General features: G+C 39.7%; 4 protein-coding genes across 8 annotated transcripts in view; 2 read left to right on the top strand and 2 right to left on the bottom strand.

Annotated features, from left to right (window-relative positions):
• Window positions 1–4,045, bottom strand: part of LOC109472238 (DNA polymerase epsilon subunit 2-like) — a 9,086-nt gene extending 5,041 nt beyond the window's left edge. The window contains exons 1-7 of the mRNA XM_019771870.1: window positions 3,771–4,045; window positions 3,090–3,190; window positions 2,304–2,379; window positions 1,601–1,678; window positions 1,268–1,349; window positions 1,006–1,080; window positions 106–246 (exon numbers count right to left, since the gene is read on the bottom strand). Coding sequence (XP_019627429.1) covers window positions 106–246; window positions 1,006–1,080; window positions 1,268–1,349; window positions 1,601–1,678; window positions 2,304–2,379; window positions 3,090–3,190; window positions 3,771–3,835 — 618 coding nt within the window. The 5' untranslated portion in view covers window positions 3,836–4,045. The remainder of the gene's footprint in view (window positions 1–105; window positions 247–1,005; window positions 1,081–1,267; window positions 1,350–1,600; window positions 1,679–2,303; window positions 2,380–3,089; window positions 3,191–3,770) is intronic.
• A 9-nt stretch (window positions 4,046–4,054) lies between these two features.
• On the top strand, window positions 4,055–12,273 carry LOC109472240 (kelch domain-containing protein 2-like). The gene is made up of 14 exons (XM_019771871.1): window positions 4,055–4,166; window positions 5,152–5,293; window positions 6,093–6,178; window positions 6,592–6,709; window positions 7,089–7,192; window positions 7,507–7,588; window positions 8,661–8,735; window positions 8,980–9,060; window positions 9,241–9,299; window positions 9,547–9,659; window positions 10,464–10,536; window positions 10,726–10,813; window positions 11,141–11,193; window positions 11,385–12,273. Exons 2-14 carry the CDS (start codon window positions 5,186–5,188, stop codon window positions 11,548–11,550), a joined length of 1,206 nt encoding a protein of 401 aa, XP_019627430.1. The 5' UTR covers window positions 4,055–4,166; window positions 5,152–5,185; the 3' UTR covers window positions 11,551–12,273.
• Window positions 12,274–13,657: 1,384 nt separating this feature from the next.
• Window positions 13,658–18,606, bottom strand: LOC109472235 (multifunctional methyltransferase subunit TRM112-like protein). 5 transcript variants are annotated; one of them, XM_019771866.1, is made up of 6 exons: window positions 17,862–17,919; window positions 17,194–17,286; window positions 16,639–16,714; window positions 15,756–15,857; window positions 15,273–15,365; window positions 14,790–14,947 (listed from the first exon to the last, which is right to left on the bottom strand). In XM_019771866.1, the coding sequence occupies exons 3-6, from the start codon at window positions 16,711–16,713 to the stop codon at window positions 14,846–14,848; spliced, it is 372 nt and encodes a 123-aa protein (XP_019627425.1). In that variant the 5' UTR covers window position 16,714; window positions 17,194–17,286; window positions 17,862–17,919; the 3' UTR covers window positions 14,790–14,845. The 5 variants fall into 5 exon arrangements, with proteins under 5 accessions (XP_019627424.1, XP_019627425.1, XP_019627428.1 ...); XM_019771865.1 differs by lacking the exon at window positions 17,194–17,286 and having other exon boundaries at window positions 13,658–14,947; window positions 17,862–17,990; XM_019771869.1 differs by lacking the exons at window positions 17,194–17,286; window positions 17,862–17,919 and adding an exon at window positions 18,520–18,606.
• Window positions 18,607–21,176, top strand: part of LOC109472234 — a 39,081-nt gene continuing 36,511 nt past the window's right edge. Inside the window, exons 1-2 of the mRNA XM_019771864.1 lie at window positions 18,607–18,705; window positions 21,061–21,088. Of these exons, the coding sequence (XP_019627423.1) occupies window positions 18,637–18,705; window positions 21,061–21,088 (97 nt within the window). The 5' untranslated portion in view covers window positions 18,607–18,636. The remainder of the gene's footprint in view (window positions 18,706–21,060; window positions 21,089–21,176) is intronic.

Below are 21,176 nucleotides of genomic sequence, written 5' to 3'. Positions count from 1 at the left end.
CTCGCCGTGATACTGCTCCCTCATGCCAAATTTTTCTAGAAAAACCCCTGCATTTGTATAATATACAATGGACAAATCATGCATCACTGTTCAAGAAAAGGATATGGTTTGACTGAGGTCCATCTTAACTGCCCCAGTGGGATCCTCCAGGTAGTAGCTGCCAGGCTTGAGCTGGGTCACCATGCCCAGCACAATGATCTCTCCCAGCTTAGCAACGCTTCCTAGCAGGTACTCCACTGGTCTCAACTGTCAAAAGAAAAAAAAATAAGATATCTGTCACCAAAAAGTCAAGACCATAGCTTGTTCAGGACAAAAGATACAAAAACCGGAAGTTCTGCTGCAGTACCAAGGTCATCCACCAGGAGGCCCATACTTGACCTTGACCTTTGTCTTTCTAAGACTTACCATCATACCAAATATCATCACAATCCATATAGGCGTTCTGAAGTTATGCTGACCACAAAGTTGCGGAAACACACACAGACAGACAGACATACATACATACATACATACATACAGACAGACAGACAGACAAGCCAAAAACAATACCTCCATTTTTCATGGAGGTAATTACGGTTCTTGATGGCAAATGTGCAGATGTTGACACATTGGTGCTCCAAACTTTGGCACACATTTAGACAGATTAATCTAAGAGGCTCAGTGAGCACGCCACCGTCAGGGAAAGGAAGATAGTGTCAAGTGCCTTTATCAAGGTGACAACATCGGGCCACGAGAAAAGGTAGTGGATACCTGTAATGTCTGTCTGTTTTCAAAACCGATTCAGCTGCTTGAGTAGCTGCTACTTCGGTAATCACCACTATCATAATTCAGTAAACAGTAAAATCTATTATAAATCAATGCTTGTTGCTTCATCGCAATTCAGTACCATCTACATAATATGCTATTTAGCCCTGGTGGCCCATGTTTGAAAGCATCCCTGTATCTTACACTGTTTTTTTTCTATTAAGATACAGAAAAGGATTTCCGCGATCTGTTAATCTTTACCTGGAACTTCTTTGTGTGTTGTACAGGATTGGCTCCCATGACAGGAGGTGTGAACAACTCATGTCTGGAGGTTCTCTGTGGGAAGGACAAGGTTCACTTCATCAGAATTCATCGAACATAAAAAAAAACTATTTCTAGAGATTGAATGTTATCAATCATATTACATATGCAACACAATTACCAGCAAAACTGGTAGATATTATGCATGACAGGTTAAGAGAAACACAGATACTGTAGTGTATGACTATCCCATGTTACTAACCTGAAACAGGACAGTATATCTGTCCCTGAAGAGTTGGGCCTTGTCAGTAGCCTGGCCATGTAGGCTTCTTGGTGCTGTGGAACTGTGAAATAAATAGAAAAGCCTGTCATCTCTAACCTAACAAAACAGTACAAAAGAAAAAGGAAAAAACACAAATCTGAAAAAGTTTGCACTTTTTTTAAAACATCTATGATGCTAAGATAAGTGCTCTTTTGACAACGACAGGAATCTAACATGCAAGATATGAAAAATTTAACATCTACAGTACTTTCTGGCATTATACATGACTGTACAGTATGTACAGCTCCACTATCATATGGGTCATGTACTTACGGTATAAACTTCTTCCTTTCTGAGTTGTAATCAAACTTTGGAATGGCAAAAGCATCAATCACACTGAAGACCTGGTCACTGAAAGATAATAATAAGAACGTGGATGAACAATTATACGATGTAACAGGATAGTGTACTAGTGCATATTCAAATGAGTGGATTAACTGACAAAAAACACAGCTGAATAATAACATAGAAACATCTTGGCTATAAGGTTGCCCATTCAGTGTTCGAAATACCCGTCTGCAGTCTGCAATCTGCAGATAGATTTTCAAGATTGCAGAAGAAAAATTTATACAATCTGCAATTTTGCAGCAGGAAAAATTGGCACTTGGGATTTGACGCTTTTGGCCCCAAGGACAGACAACACTTAAGCTCCTGTTTTGAAACAACAGGAGCTTCTTCACTAATTTGCATCAACCTTGTCTTGACTTGTTTATCTTTTGTTTCCTTTTGGACTTCCAAAAATTTGTGTTCACTAATTTGCATATGAATCAATAGTTCATGCTTATAAACCTGCAAGATTGTAGTATGGAGGCTTGTGTATTTGCAGAAAGTATTTCCAAATTGCAGAACAAAATTTTTACTCTTCTGCAATATTGCAGAGCGCTGAAAAAAAGTATTTCGACCACTGCCATTGCAAATAACATGCCAGTCAAAAGTCACAGTGAGCATGTTATAGCTCTGAAGCATTTAATATTACCTATCCTCCTCTCCTCCTTGCACACAGTCTTGTACAGCTGCTTCTAGCGTCTCTCTGTCTATCATAGAAGACTCCACTGAAAGAAACATTGCAGAATGGTAAACTACAAAAGAGTAGGAAAAGTAGGAAAAACAATACCGTACATGCCCAATTATGATATATTTTCCTTGAAAGAGCTCTCTTATAATTTCAAATCAAATGCTGATATGCAGTCCTGATGAAGTTAACGTTTAGGGTTGTAGCTTTTGTAATGAGGTAAAATCCCACCTTCCCATCTCAACTAGCCTCTACCAGGCTTTGGAGGCAGATGGAAAGAGTAGAAATTGGCTACATAGACAGATAGCATACCAGGAGAGTTGGTCTACTAAAAGAATACATTTTGCCACTCTGAAAACTACTAGTATAACGTTACTCCTTCAGCGGGCCAACTCCGCTGGCATGTTATCTGTCTATTTGGCCAATTTCTACTCTTTCCAGCCACCTCTGAAACCTGGTAGAGGCTAACCCCCAACAAATGAACCTGTTATAGTAAAATGTTGAACTTTATTCCAACACACACTTTACAGAGAGATCAAACTTTCAGCGACAACTGTCGCCTTCATCAGGATAATTAATGACCAATCACTTCACAACGTGATATCGCGAGAGTTACGGTTTACAAAGCAATTGATCAAAAGTGCCTGAAAATTTGATCTCTCTGTAAATTGTGTATTGGAATAAAGTTTGTTTTACTATAATTACTACTAACACAGATGAAGTTTCATGATAAATGAACCTGTTACTCACATGGTTGTTTCTGCACAGCCTCAATGATCCGGTCCAGCCACTCTTCCCTCTCTACCTCATTCACAGGATCCAGAGCTTCAACCAGGAACTTACTGGCCTCTCTGGAACATAGCACATCTTCAGTATCCTAGCCGTGGACGACTCTGGTACACCTTTTTGCATGATGTCACCGGCATTATCATGCAAAAAGGTGTACCAGAGTCGTCCACGGCTATCAGTATCCCATTCCTTTGGTAGAGGCTGTTTTCTGCTATTGACAGGCTATGGATTTTTTCCTCATCTTTTTTTAAATATTGACAGGCTGACCCTAACCCAAGCCTTAACCACTATAAAACCTGGAATTTTTCCTCACTGATATTCATGGCTTTTTCCAAATGTGGGGTATTCAAGATTGAAAAGAAACAGCACCCCGATGGGGATGACATGTCATGTACTACGTGGTTATGACTCATATATAAGTGATGACATCATAATACAATAAGACAAAGCTCAATATGAAGCTGTAAAGTATCAAACCCTTGTCCTCAGGTAAACGCCCCCCTCCCCCACCAACTTTCACTAGTAACATAACATGTCATCGTACTTTACACAAGAAAATGGGCGACTCCAACGAGCAAATTTCACCAAACTGTCTTACCGCTAGGCTACAGTTCTTGATTGAAAAATACAATGACGACTTACATCCTGAGTGACAGTCCGTGCATCTTGAAAGCGCTCACGATCGAAGACTTGAGTCGTCCGGCCATTTTGCCTGCTGCGAAATTTCCCGCCAAATTATGAGGGTGCGATTGGGAGTTTCGGACTTTAGGCGACAGTTGATATTTGGCCACTCAGTATGTCTTTAATTCATAACAAAGTATCAAAATGTGGCGTCTTAGTTCATACCAAAAAGCATTATTGTCTGTCACATCTACATTAGTTTCATTAGGGCTAAAGTACAAAATAAAGGTTGTTCAAAATCCCACGAGTAGCCCTTCCTTTCTGAGCATGCGTACTTCGTACTTGTCAGAGGGGCCAATGACGTAATACACTTCCAACTGTGAAGAAAACAAAGTGGGGAGGGCAGCGAAAAAACAGGTCAGTAACTCTCACTTTTGGAGCGTTTTGTCGCCAATTATGCAGTTATGGGCAATTGAATGTATGTAGAAAGGATGACAGACCCCTAGCAGTGCTAGAAATGCTGAAATGTCTTGTTGCTGATCCGTTATTTCTTTTCGGGCGGGCATGACCTAAGTTTAGGTCACTCGGTCAGCTGTGAAGATAAGGCTGGTTTTTAAAAGCTAGATCTTGCAGAAATTCAAAAATCGTTGTCCTTCTGGGCGATGTGGTACAGCAGATCAGAATTGCATGCAGCAAAAAGCAGTAATCTCAATATCATATAATTATGTAGAAAATTGCTCTGAGAATTTGCCCTAAACTCTGAAATTTAAATCTAAAGAAATATATATTTAAATCCCGGAAAGCTTCAGGCCCAACATCTGGTCGAAACGTTGGAATGTGGAGCTGATAAATATGATGGTGTTATAATTACAGTCACAAATCAAGTGAAGACATATGTGTGCCAAAAATTGACAGAAAGATGGGATACTGTTTGCTAGAAATGGTGAAGCATTTTACCAGCCTTCCATGACAATGGTATTTATTTGTTGTGACACTTGTTTGGTCAATGGATGAGACCAATACATTTACATTAGCCTGGAGTCCAGCCTTGTTAGCCAAGTCTGCTCCCCAAGATCCACTTTCCAGCCACTTTAGCCTAACGTTGGACGTTTTTGTGTGATCTATATGTTACTAGTATATGACAATAGTGTATACTAGTAACCAGCAGCCAGTTGGTTTAAAAAAGAACATCATATATTATAAATTATGTCCTCTTGGTCTTAACCTTATTCTTATATAACGTTATAGTTTCAAGGTAGGACAATATAAATGATTAAAGCTTTCCTTGCCAAGTGAGTTTCCAAGACTATTCTTAAATATTTGTTGTTGCAGTATTGCTTGTTGGAATGAATAGATGAATAATCCATACTAACTTATGCATTGTTTTTCACTACTGCCTCAGTACCCGAGCAGACTGAGTTGACTGATGTTGAGGCATGGAGGGAGCGATGGCAGCAGAGCAGGCCCCGTGTCTGCCCAGGGAGAGGAGCGGACATGTGGCCGTGATGTGGGGGACTCGCATGTTTGTCTGGGGAGGATATGTGGTCAGTACACAAGCTCCAAGATCTGCTTTTGATGTAGCCTGGTTACCAAACCTCTTTTATAGCTCCTGAGTCCTACTTCCTCTCCGCAAATAGCGGAGAGGATGTAGGACTCGGGAGCTATGATAGGTCTGGTAACCAGGCTACTTTTGATGTCTAGAAATGCAAGACAGTGATGTGGAGGACATGCATGTTTATCTGCATGGGGAGGATATGTGGTCAGTACACAGAGCAGACACAAGGCATCCAGGGCTCGAAATACTTTCTCCTGAATTCCTGCAGTCTGATGCAGATGACACTGAAAGTAAACCTACACCAGACCTTTGGCAGACAAATTTTACCTGCACCGCTCAGACTTTGAGAAGCACTGGTACAAAATATATGGATCATACTAAAATCTGTTCAGGAACCATTGCCATTATTTCTTTATACTTGATAGGTGGTAAGTAGAAGCAAATAAAAATCTACATACACCTAATTTTTGTGTATAAACCCAGCACATGGACCAGTGCAGGTTGGGTGCAGGTAGACATTAGAAATGCCTACATAGGCCCAGTTTTACCCGCACTAAGGTGCATATGTACACTAGTTACCCAGTATTTTGAGCCCTGATGCCTAAAAACACTATTAACCTCAGCTTGGAGAGTTCACTTTCAAGAGAAGTCAAGTGGACTCAAGTGCCTGTACTACTGAAGTGTTATTTGCAAGTGTTTGTAAGTTATATTTTACATATGTTGGTGTGTGCCCATAATACATTACATGCAGATGAGTGTCAATCTTTAATGGTTGATTGTATCATTAGGATGAGGATCCCCAGGAAGGTGCAGACTGGGACAGATATCTCCCGACTGAAGAACTCTGGATCTACGATACAGAAACACAAACATGGTAGGTGCAAACTTTTGTGAATGAACTATACAGATCCTGATGTTGAAATACATTGAATATCATGGTAATTGGTAAGTATTTCAAATTTGTTTGGGCACAAGAAGTTATGTTATTGTGATGGTATTTTATATCATTTTATTTGACCACGCAAAGAGTTGTGTCTCATTTGAATGAAGTTGTTTCCCAAGTGTCATCATCATCAGTCTAGTGAGTCAACCATATTGGTTAGCTCTTTAGTGTACACAAAGTTTAGTCAAACAATTAACCTTCTCCCTGCAGCCTAATCCCAAAGCCAATACAAATTTGATGCCAATTAAATAATAGCTGCCTTATCAGCAAGAAGGTAGAAATGCAATGAAATGAAATGAAGTGTATACATGTACATTGATGCCTGATGGTGTTTTATACTGCAGGACTAAGGAGATGACCAGTGGCCAGTACCCACCTGCCATGTCAGGCAGCTGCTCTGCTCTACTGGGGGGATTCATGTACATCTTTGGTGGGCATTACGACATGGCAAACTCCAACAAGGTAAGGAAAAAAAAGACATGCAAACATAAATATAGACTAGAAAGGTAACATTTGAAAAGCAAATGCATAATCTTACGCTCACATTGTGTTTTATTAACCTTAAAATAATATCTTTTGTTTCATGCAAGACAGTATGAAATTGGCAAGACAGTGTGGCATTGGCAGGGCAGTATCTGGCTGATGTAAGAAAAAAAAGGAGGCCATATAAAAACACCTAAATAGTAAAACATGTCAAAAATGAGCGTATACTTCTGCTTGGAGAGTAGCCTTAACCCACATGGCCTTCAGACTACTAGCACTGTTTCAGCAAATCATCTGTCTAGCAACCCTCCAGAATGTCAATAAATAATTTCTTCCTCTTGTGTTGATCCTTCTCAAGTTGTTTAGACTGAACCTGAGAACCCTTGAGTGGCAAGGTGTGGAGGGGAAGGGCATCCCTCCCAGTCAGAGGGACAAGCTGGGCTGTTGGGTGTACGAGAGAAAGTAAGCAGAAAAGTTCTCTTTGAAATCCATTTTGTCTTGCCTTGGTGTATCCATTTGTACTCCAAATTGCTTGTATACTGAGTCAGTAGCCTCTACCAGGCTTGCTAAGTAGCTGGAAAGAGTTAAGAAAGTGGTGAACGAGACAGAACAGATGCCCCTGGCATGCTATCTTTCTGCTTGGCTAATTTCTACTCTTTCTAGCCACTTAAGAAGCCTGGTAAAAGCTAGTGATCCACTGATTGATAGTTGTTGTCACAATAATTTCATCTGTGTACTGATGTTTCATCTTACCTTTTTTTTTTAAATCCCAACAGACTGATCTATTTTGGAGGTTATGGCTTCCGACCACAAAGCCCCCTGAAGGGGCAGTTTGAGCCAGATGAGGCAGTTGGGCTGGTAAGTATTATCAGTAAATATACTAAGGCCATGTTGATTTGATTATATGGATGACATCCGCGCGCGCATGAATTTTCGGCCGTTTCCAAAAAAAAAAAGTTTTCAACCATACTGTAAATCGTACAAAACAGTTGCAAAATGAGCAAAAATATACCATAAGTTACAAAAAAATTAATAAAAACTATACCAATGTCGTAGAATGCCAAAATCAAACGAAAAAAGACGACATTGTAAAGAAATGAACTTGAAGACTAGATTATTCGCCAAACCATATTCTGTGCCATTTGCTCAACCCTCATGACCACGTAGATTTCATAATGAAAAGAACTTTTTTTTTTGCAAAACTTTTTTTTTATTCGCACACGCGCATCAGTTTTGGGGCTCCCAGAGGATGTCATCCATATAATCAAATCAACATGGCCTAAATTAGTGCTGCATACCGGTTCACTGGACTTGGATCCGGACTTGTAAAAATGTTTAGGTTCAAGTCCAAAAAAACCTAAAAGTCAAGAACCGAGTCCGGACTTATTACCATAAAAGACCATTTCACATACCCCTTTTCTTTCCATACCACCTAAAACCAACCGTAGCTTGCAAAATCTTTGCTGCAAAATGAAGAAAACATTGCCATCGGGCATCGTCAAGTACCGGCCTCCATGTTATGTGGCCAAAGTTTCACCCAGACAACATTGCAAGGTTGCCAACCTGCAATTTTGTATATGCCATGGGTTTAGGTCCGGACTTACAAGTCCGGAACTGAACCTAAACCTCTGGACTTGAATCCGGACCTGAACCTAAAATTGGGTTTAGGTATGCATCACTAGCCTAAATACACTGTATACATTGTGTATTCCTCTTTCATAGGTTAGCAGTATAATGTATCCTAGCACATCTGTTGATAGAAGTATACAAATACATGCAATGGAGAAGTACATAGTAAACATTCTTTTCTATACCACCTCTTCTTTTATGAAGGGAATAAAATGCTATCATATCTATGTATTAGACAATTTTTTGTTTTAGAGTAATTAAAAGAAATCTCGCTGAATTGCTGCTTTTCATTTCTCTGCAGGGCCTGAGGGGTTGGAACAACCACCTGTGTGTTTTTGACACTGTTGCTGAGGAGTGGTACCAGCCAGAAACAACAGTGAGTCAAGCTAGCTAATGAATGTTTCTTACCCAGTGTTACTTTCTTATAATTATGTAGGCCTAGTTCTCATCCTTGGGCATATGCCATCATTGCCCAACCAAGAATTGCTATTGAAAAAGCCATGGAAGGCAAAACTGAAAAAGAGGTACTGTTCCATCAAGGACAAGAATTAAGATTTAGAACTGAGAAGGATGAAGCAATAACAAGATTATGCTAATTTTTTTTTTTTTTTTACTTTCAGGGAGAGGTCCCAGTTCCTCGAGCAGCCCATGCCTGTGCTAGGATAGACAACAGAGGGTATCTGTTTGGGGGAAGATATTTGGTAAGTTCCTCACAGCATTTGTGTTCTCATATTGTATCTAATCACTGACGTTTTTTTTAACTTAAATAGACATGGATCAAATGTTGTACAGTAGTAGACTACTCTTTCTTACTTAAAGGTACATGTATCATAGGTTTTACCTGTGTACTCTGTGCTCAGCTTTCCTTTTTCTTTTTCCAGGAAACTAGGATGAATGATTTACACTGTATCAACCTAGACACATGGGAATGGAGTGGCAGGTAAGTCTTCCTATCTCTCTAAAGGGCCACTTCATTGAGTCACCATAGTTAATCAAGACTACACTTTACAATTTATTATTCATATCTTCACTATTGGCTCAAATAATGCGTAACTTTAGAGTTGTTTTTGAATAAATTGGAATGAAGACATGTGTACTTCTGTTAATTCGGAGAAAGAGAAACAGTACCCTATGCCAAGGCTTTGCCAATGATGGTTATTTTGTGACATCTTGTTGTGTCATTGCAGAATCACAGTCCCAGGTGGGCTTCCCCTGGGGAGATCGTGGCACTCCCTCACCCCCATCTCCACCAACCAGCTCTTCCTGTACGGAGGATTCACCACAATCTGCCAGCCACTAAGTAATTAATTCATACTTTCTATTGTGCACATCGCTTTTCTAATTGGGCATTTTCGTGTCAAACTCTGTACTGTGATTTGATTTGATTTGATTTCCAAGCAGATCCTGGCAAGGCTGTAACCTCTCTGGTTTGAGTTGCATTATCATTTTGTTTAATCAAGTCCTAGAGATTTTGTTGTTAATTTGTTTCATAGTTGACCACATTAACTGATTATTAATTTGATTCGAACTTAAGTTACCTTATGTTACTTAATTATGTTACTTTTATAATGTCAGTGATCACTCTGATTCGAACTCAGTTTATGTTACTTAATTATGTTGATTATTTTAAATTATTCAATTTATGTTAATATTGAGTTGAATTCTGTACATTTCTGTTGTTATAATTTTGAATTTTATGTGGACTCCAGGAAGAATAGTGGTTAGTTGAACACTAATGGAGATCTAATAAAAACAAACAAACAAACAAACAAACCATTGGCCAAAGGTGCGGTCACTCTGATGGTTACAGCCTTGCCTCTATAGGATATGCTTGGAGATAAATCTGTTGAACAATTTTGTGAGTGCTATTTTTTTTATTTGATTTTTTATTTGTTATTTTTACATGCAGAGCATTACAGTTTGCATACCAGTAGTCAATTCTAGTACCAGTATTTGAACCTGGTTACTATAATGTTTTAGTGTGATTTGAAAAACTTATTGTAGCTTTAAGACGATGATGCATCAGAAGATCCAGAAAAATCTCCATTTCATAAAGTGTAACCACTGTTGCAATCAACTACTTAAGAAAAACATTTGCCAACAGGTGATGGCTGGGTACTGGACACTAACACACATGAATGGATGAACCTAGACTACCTAGCAACAGATAAACCTAGGTGGGTATATGTAAATCTTTGGGACTACATGTATGTATTTTCAAAATTTTCAAAAGGTTTGTTGTGCAAGTGTAGTATGCTCACTTTGTGTGAGACCCAACATATTTAAAGTTGAATTTACGCATGTGGTGCACTCAGGCCTATACAGAACTAAGAATGGCTACTTGCCCGTGCTGTCCCTCCCCATAGGTTATGGCACACAGGTTGCAGCACCATGGAAGGAGAGGTCTTTGTGTTTGGGGGTTGCAGCACAAACTTATTAGAGCCCATGCCAACAGTAAGTATGCAAAATTTTTATTGATGATATTTGTAACCTGATTTGGTCTGTAAATCATCACTAGTCTCTACCAGGTTTTATAAGCCACTGGAAAGAGTATAAATTGGCCTTGTAGACAGATAACATTGCCAGAGATGTCTGCTAAAGGAGTACAGTTTGCCACTTCTAAAGCCTGTTAGAGGCTAAATCGGCACACAATTTTGCTTGTGTCGTGAGATAGATCTTAACAATGGGATGTTTCATGTTTGTCAGAGGTTAAATGACAAAATATCTTTCCAGAGACAAATCATTTTGCTGACAGATATTGATATTGTTGTGTGTTCACAGGTCCACTGCAATGATATTCTAGTCTTCAGTGTAATGCCAAGGTCCTTGCAGAGGTGGGTTGTATGTATCACTTGGAAATTGTAGGCATCACCTTGGAAATTGTAGGCATCACAGACTTCACATAAGATGAACTTAATTGCAGAACAACTGCATCCCTATTTTTGACTTGTCAAAATTTTTGTAAGCAACTTCTGCTGTATTCCATAGCGAAACAATATTTCCTCCTCCCTCTTCCCTTTCCCAGGATATGCCTGGACACGATTGTCCATCACAAGGATGTGCTGGCCCCGCTGTGTAGCATGCTGCCCCGGGAGCTGAGGCAGAGGTTGGAGAGAAGACTGGGCATTCCCCTGACCAACCCTGCACCCGAACAGGTGCAGCACAGGAAATGCGAGGGGGTCGGGGCATAGCTCTGCATCCTCCTGGGGGTCGGGGCATAGCTCTGCACCCCCTGGGGGATGGGGGCATGGCTGTGTAACCCCCAGGGGGTGGGGCATAGCTCTGCACCCTGCAGGCCACAGAATTAGCCATATGTTCCATGGTTGTAACAGTGACCAGCACAAAACATTGTGTTGTGTAGCATGTTGGCAGATGGTACTGTGCCTGAATGAAACCTGTAATGTACTGTGCGTAGCACTTTGGCAGAACGTCTCGTTTAAGGACTGGTCGAATTTGGGTACGTTTGTATTTAAGGATGACATCCCATCTATAATTTTCAAATGTTGAGGGGGGAAAATTCTGATGCATTGTTGACCAACGAAAACCACGAACATTCTGAGTTTCACACAGGCCCAGTATGCTGTTGTACACTGTATATTTGCTTACCAGAAATCACCACTTTTAGTGGGATCACACAGAGGCACCAATAGTCATTTTGATTTTTGGGTCGTCCGTCTAAGACACAAGGAATTAGCCTGGGTGCCATCCATTTTGTAACAGGGCTTTTTGCACAAACTGAACAAAAAAAAAATCTGGTCAGCAAGTAAAAAGAGCCCTACCACAAAACAGATGGCACCCAGGCTACCAAGGAATGCTTTTAGTGTGGCCATCTTCAGTTACCCAATTAAAAATAACAAGTACTAAACCTGATATAATATTTGTAAAATAAAGAATGTCTGTCTATATCAGTGATGCTACATACCAGACTAGGAAGGTAAAATGTGAAGATTGTTTATAGTTGATTATGTTTCATGTGGAAGTTCCTCAATAGAAATCATACAATTATTGACCAAGTATAATCATGGTGATGTGAAATTATTATGAGACGAGTGATTTCTGTAGCCCTGGAACTTCATCTTCTAAAGTCAGCCTGTTATGTCAAAGGGTATAAAAGTTACTGAATTAATGATTAAATTGTATAGCCTTCTTTGACTGTCCTATAAAGTTTTGTTTTCAGTCCCTCCTTCTGGAAATTCTGTTCTTTATCAACCGATCTGTTGTACCTTGTGGTCCTCTAATCAACACTTTTGATTGGAGACCTGATCAGAGCAAGTAGAGGCAATGTTTGTCATGGATTACTGGTATTCCAAAAGCTGTGGAAAAATGCTGATGATGGCTGTTAACCTTGATCACTTTGTGTTTATCTTTACAATAGGCTAGAGTATGCTTGTGTTAGCCCTGAATGGCACAGGGTCTGAACTGACAGTCTGTCATGTAACTGAGGGAATGACACCTCTATGGAGCGGTTATAAAACAAATGTACATACAGTATGATACATGTAGCACAAGGACACAAAATGTGTACAAATTCCAGCTTCTATGAAGTCAGCATAAATGTGACATTAATCTGGACGTGTGTTGTTGATAAACAGTACATCACACTTTACTTTTCACTTTACTACAACTATACATGTATCTATAGACTGTAAACTTAACAAAGGAAGATATGTAAAAAAAACTTGTACCTTGTCTTCTCACAGTAGTATGCATCAAGGTGTATTAATAACTGTCAATATGGTAAACAAGGAAAAGGAAAAAAAGAGCCAGGCAAGTGGATGTTTAGAAATGTTGCTTGTTTCTCTTTATTCTATATGGACTGTAGGCTATGGTGTATGCTGGATGTCAGTGTTACGTGAGAAAAAGGTGTTTCTTTGTTCCATAGAATAACTCCTTCCACTGAAGTAAGTAAATATGCAATATATAGTGAGAACCACATCCATGTATTTCTTTGCATTGTCTTTGGAGCACGACTCCTGTTTAAAAAAATCATATTATCTCTGAAATGCTTTGATTTTGCATGTCTTTATATTCCTACAAACAAGGAAATACATTGATGTGTTTCTAACTTCCTATGTATCCTGTGTCCTGATTATAAAGTAATCATTATTGTATGTACATGTACATGTAAAACTGATTTGTGCATACAATGTATGCATATGCATATATAGTAGTAGCACAGTATGCATACATGTATATATCTGTGTAAGCACCATGGTGTAGTATACATCGATGAGTGGAAAACTATGCTGAAATGTTTACCACATAAAAAATCAGGCATCAACAGAATGTACATGTAGGCTGTGTTAGACTGTACAGAATTTAATTGTCAAAAACAACAGATAACTGATTGGTATCTAAATTGTGCACTTGCCAATGTAAAGCCAGAGGGATAAAGGCACACATTGCATACAAGTAATTAAATTTATAACTTTAATTTACTAGTTCTCTTCCCCTTTTTCGGGATTGTTACTGGTAGTACAATATCTCCGAAGGGTTACTTTGGCACTTGGAGATGAACATTTGCTACTGCCAAACACGAAGGATATGTTAATATGAAGAATATGATGAACTTACACCCACACAAGGCTTACATTAACAAGTGCATAATGTCTATAGATCAGTAACACAGCACTGATGGTGAAATGCTGCACAAATATAATCCCTTGAACAATACCATCATTGTCCTTCATTTATAGTCTCCTACTACATGACTATTTGTACATTGATTGTACTAGTATTAGGAAATGTTGGCTCTGCACACGGCTCCATTGCACAGTGTTAAACAAAAAAAACTGCCAACAGTAGCTGGTGACACAGTTACAAGCAGCCATTGTTCCTATCACATTACAAAAGGATCTCTCTCTAAAAACAAGGTATCAATCTGCTAAAGTTGAGCTACACATTATCTACAGGTACCAATTCTTCCTTAATTCTTTCAAAGCCAAGTTTCTTTTACTCCATACATGCCACTTTCAAGTCACGGTCCTTGTTTGACATATTTGATTGCAACTCAAGTATTCGAATCAAAGAACATTAATAATATCAAACCTTGGGTTCTGAGGTGTTTCTAAAATGTTTCAAGAACCTACCTAACAACCACCTCTTACAATGGTGTTGTCATGTATGACCACCTGCCATGTAAACATACTTGAATAGCATACAATCAATGCCATGTACAAAATACATTGTCTGGTACAAGGATTTTTTGGCTCTATTCAACACATTTGTACACTTATATAAAAGTCTCTAGAGGATAGAACAGCAAAGTTCTTTATTCACAACCACTTCTTTAACAAGAGCTGGCATTTCAACTTTCAATAACCGTCTGTCATCTTCATCACTGCCCTGACGAAGATGACAGATGGTCATCGAAATGTCAGCTCTTGTTAAACAAGTGAATAAAGAAATTTGCTGTTCACTCATCCACCAAGCAGATGAAATTATTTATAGAAGGTCTCTAGAATACAAAAGTTACACGGCTAGACTTCATACTTCATCCTCATTCAGTAACATGTTGGGAATGCCGTTCTTGATGGGGAATTTCCTGCCAGTCTCTGGACACTCCAGGTTCCCCTCTATAACCTCCACCTGAGATGGGGAAAAACACTTATTACTGATCAAATATGCATGGAACAAACTTCCAGGGGCAGTAGTTACTATTAGAGATAGGCAGAGGCGCAAATGTTAATTCTAGTATCCTCAGCGCACACTAACAGCATCTGTCTACCATTGCCAGTCCAGCTGTTAATGCTGTACGAAAGTTGATCATCATCATATCAATTTTCATCATATCATATTTCACTATTCATAAACTTCCTCACGACTTAGTTATTTACAGGTTAGAGCGGTGTTGAATAATAGTAATTATGAGACAAATTGCAGCATTATACAGATATGGTGTAATTATAGTTACCTCCATTAAGACATGATGTGCCATCTTCAGAAACTCCTCATTTGATTCATACTCTGGCACCAACTCCCGTGGTAAGTCTCCAAGATGTCCAATCTGTGGTAAAAAGCCATTGTGAAGAACAGTCACTTCAGAAATGAAGACAGTACATAATGAAAGGCACAGACACATTACTTTTGATCAGAGAAGATACTGTACATAGTTTCTTGTATAGATTTCTTGATAGCCGGAATGTGCACCTCAACATAATACTATTACTTTCAGTCATCAATGACATACCCAGCACCAGACTTCTACCAGTAGATGACTTTTTCAGACATTTAGCAATTAGCACCTTATAGAGGTAGAGTAGATTTCAATCTCCTTTGCCAGGTAGGGAAATCTCTTCCAGTTGAGGCCATTCTTTCAAGTAAAGGCTGTCCCTTTTATCAGCAATAAGAACAGATACATTTTTGTACCTGGACAAAAAAAACACAGCATACTCACGCTCTCTGCTGCTTGGACCAGCGCCTGCCACTCCAGTTTGGGGATCATTCTCGCCACAAACTCGGGGTTAAAGTCCACAGACATTACCTTGATATTTTCTGCCTGCAGCGAAATGAAGCAAAGAAAATATATCATGGTGAAAGTTACCAAGTCAAAGTCCTTCCTGCACCACATAAGCATAAGCAGCGACCATATCTGTTTTGATAACCCTTGGGCCAGACAACACTAGTACTCCAGCAGGGGGCTATTGCTAAGCAGAGAAAGCAGTATGTACCATTTTTATAATAATGCGGGTTTTTATTTGAAACACTTCACAGCCCGAAGGCTGAATTACATGTCCCGTACATTGTATAAAAACATATTGTGACAAGATAATCATTACATTTTTACAATAGAACACTATAGCTAAAAGTTAAAATACCAACCTCATTAAAAGTACTAGGTAGATTAAAATCAAAGTATATAACGGCATGTACATTACAGGGTTACATTACAGAGTGCTGTTTAAAAGCTGGACGAGGTAAGGCAACGGGCTTTTCGCATATCTTGCTGTGCGTGCTGGCAATTGGTCTAGTTTTTTGTTCTGTCTTGTTTCCCTCCCACTGATCTCTCCCCGAAGTCGAGGAAACCAATGTCTGTACTGTTTTTTGGTCCGACTTCGCCATGCAAAGCAGTCATGACCTACTTAATGCAAGGCAAACAAACAAATTCTTCTCACTTGACAGTGCTTACCAAAACCATTAAACAAGGCTAGACAGAATAATGGTGATAGTTCTAATGTGCATGTAGCAAAAGAACAACAACAAAAATACACCAACCTAAGCTACCGGTAAGAGCCTTTTTGTTACAGTCTGAAAACAAATTTAAATGTACAGTGACTTACCTGCAACTTGAGAGGGTAGCCATTAGTGACCCCTTTCACATGGGAAGTTAACATGTTGTGTGTCAGGAGTCTCATTCTGGGGATGAAACAGAAATATCAAAGCTTGAGAATTCTCAAATTGGTCTGTGGCAAAGACAATCGTTTGTCAGATATGAACACACACTAGTCTCCACAAGATACGCGCCGTTTCAAAAGCAGTCAAACGTGGCCAAATAGGGAGAATAATTGACCATTGTAGAGTTATTTGCCCTTTGGTCGTAGGGGTAAATTAAACTCCCCGAGGACTTAGCCTGGGTACCATCCGGATTTTCGCTTGAAAAGCGTTGCGTAGCGAAAATCCGGATGGTACCCAGGCTACCGAGGACTGACTCTCATGGCCAATTACAGCAAGGACATTATATAATGTCCCTGATTACAGTATTCTCTTTTTTGGCAATTTCTATGATCTGCACTCCCTTATATTATTAGGAAGGCCTGGTGGGTGATACATGTGACGTGATACATCACAATGCTGTAAATGCGTTGCATTATTTGGATTTCGCCGAAAACCAATACTTTGCGTTGCCTTTATTTGAGTCCGTGGTGTGTCAGGTAACACAAGCAGAGTAGAGTCATGTAGTAGCAGGCTCCCAGTAGTAAGCGCCAAATCTGTCAGACAATGAAAACGTTGCACATACATCATGTATTTCAGGACTTACAGTACTGTAACTCTTGAAATGCACATGCGGCTGATCATTTTCATGGTTTTCGCAGTGGATTCGTGAATTTACAACTGTACAACAGAATTATTTAAGACACAAACTTTAAAAAATGTAAAAAAAAATTCCATCACCCTTCTATCACCAAATTAAGTCCACACAAAAATAAATGAATGTACAGTATTTTAGTACAATGAGAATGTAATCATTGGAAATATCAACAGCTATTCCACGCTAACTGTTTGATGGTCCTACTTGTCACTTTCTGGTACATGAAGCCATATTCATGCTTTGAACATGACCACATTTGACTGCTCAAGAAAAAGGTAGATTGCAACCAAGGGGTCTTTAAAACCTCCTTGACTGCAACCATGTGCATGTGCCACATTGAACTTCTACACGCATCACAATATATTATTTCACTGGACTTTTGTTGGACAAGAGGGCCTAACAGTTACCAAACATACCTGGAAGTTATGATATAGTACGATATATAGCTCTGGAATGAAGAAAATGAACACTTACGTTGTTCTGAGCGACAAAAACATGCAACCCACGTTTTTTCTCGACCCGGAAGTACAACCTTTCACCTGCGGTTGTTTCGCGGTGCATGTCGGGAGTAGCCCCGGAACCAAGGCAATCATGGCTGACTCAGTAACCTAAATGTTTTTTTATCGTGCGTGTTTCACCCGATTTTTGGTAAGTCATGTATGTATTTTACACATCAACTGAAGGTGTGAGAATAGTAAGCATGTACCGGATTAAGAGAATAAGATATATTACGTGAAACGTCATCGTTCCCGCGATAACCGAGGGAGTTACTCGTGAACAGTGTCGGCTGCTCGGAAGGCGCCTTCTTCCCTAACCGTAGCTGCGAATTAAAGACGTTTGGGAGTATCTTGGGTTTTGCGGCGCTTACACCGAAGTGCCGAGCTGTGGAGCCGGTCTGTTGGGAGTAAGAAAATGGACGGTAAGCCGGAACGGTAGGAAGCCGGGTCTTGGTATTATGACGTATAGATTTATGTTGGGAACGTGCCCGGCCTTTTACCCGAAGCAGTGCGTCCCTATCCAGATTTAAAACAACAAATCAAGGACAAGCTACGCCTTTCCAGGTTCAAGAAAACGCATGGATTGTTCCTGTTTCTTCCCTACCCATGTGTAGCGATGACTAGATGACACTAACGCGCAGTGAAGGAGACCCAAACGCCGGTCGCCGGCTCCGTGCGAGGTGAGGAGACCTGCCCCTCCCCTCTCTGCGTGCTGACAGGTGCACAGCTAAACTAACATCCACAAATCTACCATGACGGCCACCACCATGGCTGAGGATCTGCTGCAGGTCGGGGCACTGGTCAAGGACCGCTGGGAAGTGGTAAGTCTCGCCACACAAACTCCTGCGGTACTTAATTAGTGTAATTAGCATGCAACAATGTGCACTACTTTTTCCTCATTGTGTTCTATTGTTTATAGGAACCACCTGTTACAAAAACACTGCATTGTTATGGAAATAAATAAGATAGCATCATCTCAAGAGGTGTAGACACAGGGTAAGGTTTCCAATAAGAGATTTTTTTGCTACTCTTACAAAGCGGAAGTTACAAAAGTCACTTGGAAGGTAATGTGGCAAAGTTGTGAGAAAAGAGGATTAAGCATCACACATGAGTGTAACATTATCCCATAATTAAGACTGGTACCTGGCACCAGTTGATCAGCTCAGCCCAGAGCAAAGGGATGGAAACTGTGACAAATTACCTTCTTAAAAGTTTCTAAAGATCATGTTTGTCCAAAATGATATGTTGGTCTATAATTACATCTAGAACACAGAGTCAGGTGTTACCAACTTGTCAGAAAGCCTAGTCATCCTGTAGACTGTATAGCTGATTCCTTGACTCATATGTTTTCATTTGCGGAAGCACAACACAAATGAAATCAAATCTGAAAACCTTGAAAACCTTGCTCAAAGTGGTTTGTTTCTTCCAACAGCTAAACGATTGGCTTACTAGTAGTTATATCAAGGACATTTCCTTGCCAGTGTTCTTGTCCATAATCATACACAAATTGCACAAGACAAATGACCAAACAATTTAGTGCTAGGAGTGAATCAGTACCAATCATATTGAAGTAGCCATGTTAGGATATAATTTAAAGGCTTACTAATTATGTTAGGCTTATCAAACTCAAAGTGATCGAAAAATGATTGCAAGAAGCAGAACAATTTACTTTGACTGAATATGAATAAGTAGCCTAGGGTGGTAGATTCCAGTTATATAATATTGAGACAGATAAAATCTAACAGTTTTGAGCTTCATCAAAGTTAAATCAAAATCGCTGAGAAAAAGCGATAGGAATAATTTCTCTTGTCAGAAGAGAGATAGACCTACATCAGTACATACATAATGTTAGGATCTAATGCACACTCTGTAAGCTGCCACTCTAAAAATAAACTGACGATGCCCTGAGTGAGACTATTGGTTGGAAAATGGTTCAGAGATTGGTGTGTGCAGTCCATTTGCACCATAAACGTAACATTATGTAGTCTCTTAATTGCCAGCGGGAGTTCTCTGCAACGGCGAACCTCTGACGTGCGACCACAGTCACAACTGACTAGCGAGATCATAAGAATGCCAAAGTACCTACTAGACCAACACAACGTAAGCCTTTGCCATTATCAAGCAACCAAGCAATGCAGTTCCACACTGGAAAACCTACGTGATGGATAAACTGCAATTCAATACTTGGCTGCTGTCCCAGCCATTAGCCATAGGCCCATAGCTTCTACCCATCCTGCACAATTGCAGAAAGTCCCGACAATTAGGCTGCCTCGGGTTCGTATCTCTAAAAAAAAAACAAGACCTCAGTCTCTGTATGCCCTATTCCTGTAGTCAGTCTATGTATGCCCTATCTAGTAAGAAATATCCCAAGCTCTGAATTCTCAAACTGTTTTCGGTCATTCTAAGCTGTCATGTTATCTGGATGATTTGAACCAGTGGCAGCCTGGAGCCATTGCTGTGGTCTGCTCAACATACTGCGATGTACATGTACATACCAAAAACAGGGGGAAGCCACTTATCAGGGCCTGGAATGTTAGTTCTAGCTGTGATCTCATAGAGATACATGGGGAGAAAGGTTACATAGACTGTTGAAACTGTAGACGAAAGAAGCAGATTACCAGAACTGATGAATGCATGGTAGCCAAGCAGGAATTTTATACCTTCTTCGCCTTAATAATAATATCATGGCCATTTATACTCAATTCATGACAAATTTGTAATCCATATCTAATATTAAGTGATTTTTAGCAAAATATTTATGCTATTTGAAGAATACAGTATTGCACAATTCGAATAAGTCAGTGATTCCCAGGGTGTCCTAGAGTTACATAATATATCTGAAGTGCCTGAAGTCTGCACTTGAAGGGTTCATCAGGGGTTATCAGATATTCTCCGGGGGTGATGAAGTTTGGTAAGGGAACTCTGCTCTTGACGTAATCAATACTCAACTTGGTCACTCTGATTGTGGGGAAAATTCCATCCTATATTAGACCTGGCCTCGTATTGATATTTCACTTATAGCGTGGGCTGTGCCCTGTCTACTGAATAAACATTTCCCATCAATAAAAATGGAAAGGAATAATTTTGCCCTGACACTGACCTTCACCCTATAGGTTTTACCATTTGTAAATGTCATGAAATCAATTCTTGTTATTTTTTTATCATTTCCCTCACAGGTTAAGAAGATTGGAGGCGGAGGATTTGGTAAGTTTACCTTTTCCATTCTAAATGGATATACAGAATAATCTACTGTATACAGTCAGTTTTAAGTGTCATCATCATCATCATCCAA

This window comes from Branchiostoma belcheri, unplaced genomic scaffold (genome assembly GCF_001625305.1).
Source record: "Branchiostoma belcheri isolate BF01 breed outbred unplaced genomic scaffold, Haploidv18h27 scaffold27, whole genome shotgun sequence".
NCBI classification, from domain to species: Eukaryota; Metazoa; Chordata; class Leptocardii; order Amphioxiformes; family Branchiostomatidae; genus Branchiostoma; species Branchiostoma belcheri.
This window is presented reverse-complemented; position numbering and strand designations above follow the sequence as displayed.

What these genes read in the sequence shown, in the direction of transcription:
- LOC109472240 (XM_019771871.1), top strand. Translation starts at nt 5,186, where the DNA reads ATGGAGGGAGCGATGGCAGCAGAGCAGGCCCCGTGTCTGCCCAGGGAG. An exon ending in GGTACCAGCCAGAAACAACA is followed by an intron (nt 8,736 to 8,979) that starts GTGAGTCAAGCT and finishes TTTTACTTTCAG; the next exon opens with GGAGAGGTCCCAGTTCCTCG. An exon ending in CACAATCTGCCAGCCACTAA is followed by an intron (nt 9,660 to 10,463) that starts GTAATTAATTCA and finishes ATTTGCCAACAG; the next exon opens with GTGATGGCTGGGTACTGGAC.
- LOC109472235 (XM_019771865.1), bottom strand. Translation starts at nt 17,980, where the DNA reads ATGATTGCCTTGGTTCCGGGGCTACTCCCGACATGCACCGCGAAACAA. An exon ending in TTTTTGTCGCTCAGAACAAC is followed by an intron (nt 16,715 to 17,861) that starts GTAAGTGTTCAT and finishes TTTCATCCCCAG; the next exon opens with AATGAGACTCCTGACACACA. An exon ending in GCTACCCTCTCAAGTTGCAG is followed by an intron (nt 15,858 to 16,638) that starts GTAAGTCACTGT and finishes ATTTCGCTGCAG; the next exon opens with GCAGAAAATATCAAGGTAAT.